At 47.2% G+C, this 6103-nt stretch overlaps 1 protein-coding gene across 5 annotated transcripts in view; it reads right to left on the minus strand.

The window, feature by feature from the left end:
• selenoj (selenoprotein J) overlaps positions 1 to 6103 on the minus strand; it is a 42918-nt gene that overhangs the window by 18413 nt on the left and 18402 nt on the right. For all 5 annotated transcript variants that reach the window (XM_048598153.1, XM_048598152.1, XM_048598156.1 and 2 more), the window contains exons 3-4: positions 5171 to 5350; positions 347 to 537 (exon numbers count right to left, since the gene is read on the minus strand). In XM_048598153.1, the coding sequence (XP_048454110.1) occupies positions 347 to 537; positions 5171 to 5350 (371 nt within the window). The remainder of the gene's footprint in view (positions 1 to 346; positions 538 to 5170; positions 5351 to 6103) is intronic.

The raw sequence follows: 6103 nt of genomic DNA on the forward strand, positions 1-6103 counted from the left end.
GGCGACGGTGATTAAATGGCGACGGTGATTAAATGGTGACAGTGATTTAATGGCAACGGTGATTTAATGGTAATGGTGATTTGGTCACTTGAACAGGATGGAGCTTTTCATGAACAAAAACAAAGTTGCTGGAAAAGCTCAGCAGGTCTGGCAGCATCCGTGGAGGAGAAAACAGAGTTAATGTTTCGGGTCCGGTGACCCTTCCTCAGAACGTTAACTCTGTTTTCTCCTCCACAGATGCTGCCAGACCTGTTGAGCTTTTCCAGCAACTTTGTTTTTGTTCCTGATTTACAGCATCCACAGTTCTTTTGGCTTTTATGGAGCTTTTCACGTTTGTGGCATTTACCTGTGCATCTGTGGAGATTCCTGTTTTTTCCTTTCTTGCTTCATACGCAGTCAGGAAAGCTTTAATTGAAGCATGTCTGTATCCTCCTGTTTGAACCTGGTCCTGCCCTTTCGGCTTTCCCTTCAGGTCGTACTCAGAGTTTGGCCCAAAGGTTTTGTACAATTCTTGTCTGTACAGATGCACGTTGAAACCTGCACAAAGTGAAGTCACAAAGCAACGTAATCATTCTTCAAATTGCTCATCCTCTTCCATTTCTCAATGGGGTGTACATCCTGCATCACCCTGCTCTCTCACTGGGCCAGTGCTGGTTTGCCCAACTTTAGGAAGTGGAAGAGACTGTGAAGCTCTCTGGCCTGTTCCATTATTAATTGAGATTATGAACAGGTTTTAGATTTTGGGTCGTGATTCCAATTTTGGAGAAAAGTAGGTGTTGGCCCCTGCACAATGTGAGGAACTATCACCCAGCAGTGATTATCAGCGAGAGGGGTTTCAAAGCCGGGTGGTAAATAGAAGGTCCCTAAACTGGAAAGGAGCCAATTCTGGCTCAAGAGAGAGTCAGAGAGTATAAGAGAAAGAGAACATAAGAGAACAGAGAGAGTGTGAGACAGGGTGTACAAGAGAGAGTGTGCACAAGACAGCATGCATGAGAGAGAGAATGTGCACAACAGAGTACAAGAGGGAGCATGAGAGTGAAAAATACAGGGAGAGCATGACAGAGAAAGACAGAGAGAACGTCTGACTTTGCAGTTTGAGTCGTTTATAAAAGACGTGATAACAAAACATTTGGAAACCATTAACAGGATTGGACAAAACCAGCATATGTTTCTGAAAAGCAAACCATGCTTAACAAAGCTAATGGGAGTTTTTTGAGGGTGTAACTAATATAATAGATAAGGGAGAATCACTGGATGTGATGTATTCAGATTTTCAGAAGGCTTTTGATAAGGTCTCTCATAAGAGACTAGGGGGCAAAGTTAAAGCACATGGGATTGGGGGTAATATATTGTCATGGTTTGACAATTGGCTAACAGGCAGGAAACACAGATTGGAAATAAATGGCTCTTATTCCGAATGGCAGGCAGCGATTAGTGGGGTACCATAAGGATCAGTGTTTGGGCCACGGCTACTTGCAGTATAACCTGGTTGAGGGAACCAAATGCGACATTTCCAAGTTTGCTGATGACACAAAACTGGGTGGAATAGAGAATTGTGAGGATGAAAAGAGGCTTCAGAGTGATTTAGACAAGTTGAGTGAGTGGGTAAATGGATGATAGCTGCAGTACAACGTGGCTAAATGTAAAAAACAGAAAGGCAGAGTATTGGTAAATGGTGATATATTGGTAAATGTGGATGTACAAAGGGATCCTTGTATACCAGTCAGTTTAAGCAGACAGACCAGTGCACCAAGCCATTAGGAAGGCAAATGGTGTGTTGGGCTTCATTACAAAAGAATTTGTGTTCAGAAGTAGGGATGTCTTACTGCAATTATACAGGGCCTTGGTGAGACATATCCGGACTATTGTGGGCAGTTTTGGTCTCTCTACTAATACGATGGGGCATCCATAGTCATGGATTTTAATTATCCCAATATTAATTGAGATAATTTAAGAATGAAAGGAATTAAGGGCGCGGAATTCTCCAGGTGCATTCCAGAGATTGTTTGTGGTCGATATGAGCAAATCCAACAACAGAGGACTACATCTCTCAGTCAGTTCATTACTGCCAGGAATACTAATAAATAGCTTACAATTAGGAACAGTTGCAGCTAGTCTATCATTTAAAAAAATGATGTCTTTTTTAATATCAGTAATAGAGACACATGCCCCTACTAGTAGTTAACTAGAAACTAATTCACCCACTTTCCCATGATGTCTCTTTCTTTTCTCTCTCACATCATTGCCCACTTAGCACCCGAGCCAGGGCCTCAGTTTATACTCTACTATCTCCTGTCTCTGCTGCCTCTCCTCTTGCTGCTGCTTCCCCTCTCTCTCTCGCTCTCTGTCTCACACTCCCTTCTTCAAGCGAAAGAATTGATCTGGAGTATGTTGCTGTGATGTTCCTGCTGGATTGATAAGTCAGTAATCACATGGTTGTCTCAGGAAATACAATCTTGAGGGTTTTTTTTATCAGTCACTCTTTCAAAGGACCAAATGGGTTTTCACGCTGAACTCCATTAGATATCAGAAAATTATATAGAATCCCTACTGTATGGAAACAGGCCTTTCGGCCCAACAAGTCCACACCAACTCTCTGAGGAGCACCCCACCCAGACTCACGCCCACCCTTACCCTATCCCTGCAACCCCCATTGCCAACCCACCTAACCTATACATCCCTGAACAGTATGGGCAATTTAGCATTGCCAATCCACCTCAGGTGCACATCTTTGGACTGTGGGAGGAAACCCACGCAGTAACGGGGAGAATGTGCAAACTCCACACAGACAGTCATCCGAGGCTGGAATTGAACCCAGGTCCCTGGCGCTGTGAGGCAACAGTGCTATCCACCGAGCCATCATGCTGCACTAGATGGTCAGAGACAGTGGATACTGTAAAGGCTACGGGCCCTGACAGTATTCCGGCAATAGAACTGAAGACTTGTGCTCCAGAGCTATCTGCTCCCCCAGCCAAGCTGTTCCAGCACAGTTACAACATCGGCATCTACCCAACAATGTGGAAAATTGACCACTTATGTCCCGTACACAAAAAGCAGGACAAATCCAACCCAACCAATTACTGCCCCATCAGTCTACTCTCAATCATCAATAAAATGTTGGAAGGTGCATCAAGCAGCACCTGCTCAGCAATAACCTGCTCAGTGATGCCCAGTTTGGGTTCCGCCAGGGCCACTCAGCTCCTGATCTCATTACAGCCTTGGTTCAAACATGGACAAAAGAGCTGAATTCCAGAGGTGAAGTGAGAGTGAAATCAACCAGTGTTACCATCACTGAAGCCCCAACTATCGACATCCTGGGAGATTCCATTGACTGGAAACTCAGTGGACTCACCACATGAACACAGTGGCTACAAGGGCAGGTCAGAGGTTAGGAATCCTGCAGCGAGTAACTCCCCTCCTGACTCCCTAAAGCCTGTCCACCACCTACAAGGCACAAGTCAGGAGTGTGATGGAATACTCCCCACTTGCCTGGATGAGTGCAACTCCAACAAAACTCAAGAAGCTTGACACCATCCAGGACAAAGCAGCCGCTTGATTGGCACCACATCCACAAACAGTCACTCCCAGCACTGGTGTTCTATCTACGTGATAACCACTCCCCCGATTGATTAAAGAAAGGTGTGCGTGGCACTGAAAGCTTGTCATTTCCTGCAGCAGAGTCCCTCAATCGAAGGCACTCAGTACCTGATCAAAGAACTAGAGGTCAGAAAGCAGGGGACACCCATTAGATTCACACGCTGATTATTAGCTGCTGGCCTTCCGGAACCCCTCTCCCTGTAGCCCCCAACCTGCAATTTCCCCCACCCACCCACATGAGCTCACCACCTGCCAGATTGGCTTGTGATTTAGGGGCTTTCCCGACTGGGGAAATCGAGACACCCGACACCCCAGCAAGATTCCAGCCTCGGTATTTCTCTCGGTTCCTCTGTCTCTCACTCTCCTTCTCTCGCTTTCTGCCTCTTTCTCTCTCCTCCCATTCTCTCTCTCTAGGTGTTACTCTTGCACTCTGTCTCTCCCTCTTTCTCTCTCTGCCTCTCCCTGCTAGCGTGCCGTCTTCGTGTGTCCCTCTCAACAGCTCTCACTCATGCACTCTTCTCTCTCTTGTTTTCTTTCATGTGCTCCTTCACTCTATCCTGTTGCTGTCTCTCTCTCTCTTGCTTTCTCCCTTACCTTTCACTCCCCCTCTATTTCTCTCTCTCTTGCTTTACATAAAAACATAGAGACTCACAGCAGGAGTATGCAACTCAGTCCGTTAAACCTGCTCTGCCACTTAATATGATTATGGCTGATCCTGTAACTCAATGGCACATTCCTGGTTTCTCCCCATAGCCCTTGATGCCTTAATGATCTCTTTCTTGAATATATTTCAGTGACCTAGTCTCCATAATCTTCTGTGATGGAGAATTCCACAGGTTGACCATGCTTTGAGCGACGAAATGTTTCCTCATCTCAGTCCAAAATGGTCTACGCCCTACCTGAGACTTGAGTCCCCCAGTTCCAGACTCCCCACCCAGGGGTACCATCCTCCTGGCATCTAGTCTGTCCAGTAAAATGAAACAAAGAGTAACGGACGCTGGAGATCCGAAACAAGCGAAAACAGAAATTGTTGAAGAAACTCAGCAGGTCTGGGAGTATCTATGGAGAGAAAGCAGAGTTTAAGTTTCGAGTACAGTGATTTTTCTTCAGAACCCCAATCAGGTCTGTACAGTCCTGAGAGAATTTTAATTGGATCCCCCTCATCGTTCTAAACTCTAGTGAATACAGGCCCAGTCAAACCAATCTCTCCTCACGGGATAGTCCTGCCATCCCGGTATCATCTCAGTGATAGAGAGACCATGTACTTGGGAGTCTCCCGGATGACTTGCCTGGTCCGTTCTGACTACCTGATAGTTACCAATACCCTCTGTCCCTGAATCCCTGCACAGTGACCACATCTACAAATGTGTAATCCACATGCTCTCAGCCATAGTGAGTCCACCTTCTGCCCCAGTTCTGAAACTGGAAGCTCGAGTTGCTGCGACTGACAACACACCCTGCATAAATACTCATCCAGGAACGTCCTGGAGTTCCCCACATTCCACAGGCCAGCCCTGCCACACTGGATTGGAACACGCAATCCTGATTCAGCCTTCTGGAATGTTCCACTCACCTTTCCCTGCCACCAGGGCCTTGAGCAAGGCGAGAGTCTGATCCCCATAGCCGCTCTGAGCTCCAGTTGGCTGACAATAAAATGGACCCTGACCAGGATCCACAAATTCAGGAGTGGCCTCACGGCCCTTCAGAATCTGATCCAAACGCTTGATGTCATAGATCCAGTGCAATGGCTGGCCTGGGGGAAAGAGAGAGGGAGAGGTGAACTCAGTGACGTCAGTTTCATATTCTCATTATTCAGAACTCAGGGAGAGAGAATGAAATAGTACGGGTAGAGATGGAGACCAGAAAGAAGGGGTAAGGAGGACAAGAGATGAAGAGATACAGAGACTTTTAAATGCATTCAAAATAATTGGGTGTCGCTGGCTAGGACAGCATTTTTTGCCTGTCCCTAGTTGCCCCTCAAGAAGGTGGTGGTGAGCTGCCTTCTTGAACCGCTGCAGTCCATGTGCCTTAGGTTGACCCATAATGCCCCAAGGGAGGGAATTGCAGGATTTTGACCCAGTGACATTGAAGTAACGGTGATTTATTTCTAAGTCAGGATGGTGAGTGGCTTGGAGGGGAACTTGCAGGGGGTTGGTGTTCCCATGTATCTGCTGTCCTTGTCCTTCTAGACGGAAGCTCACTAGTCACCTGTGGTGGTGGCAATAAATATTGTTCTAGCTAGCAACACCCACATGTCACTGAGTGGCAGCAGAGTCAGTGTGGACCCTGTGGGGGAGTGGTCAGTGTGGACCCTGTGAGGGAGTGGTCAGTGTGGACCCTGTGAGGGAGGGGTCAGTGTGGATGCTGGGGGTGGGGTCAGTGTGAATGCTGGGGGAGTGGTCAGTGTGGACCCTGTGAGGGAGGGGTCAGTGTGGACCCTGTGAGGGAGTGGTCAGTGTGGACGCTGGGGGAGGGGTCAGTGTGGATGCTGGGGGAGGGGTCAGTG

Source organism: Rhincodon typus, chromosome 6 (assembly GCF_021869965.1).
Source record: "Rhincodon typus isolate 14 chromosome 6, sRhiTyp1.1, whole genome shotgun sequence".
NCBI lineage: Eukaryota > Metazoa > Chordata > Chondrichthyes > Orectolobiformes > Rhincodontidae > Rhincodon > Rhincodon typus.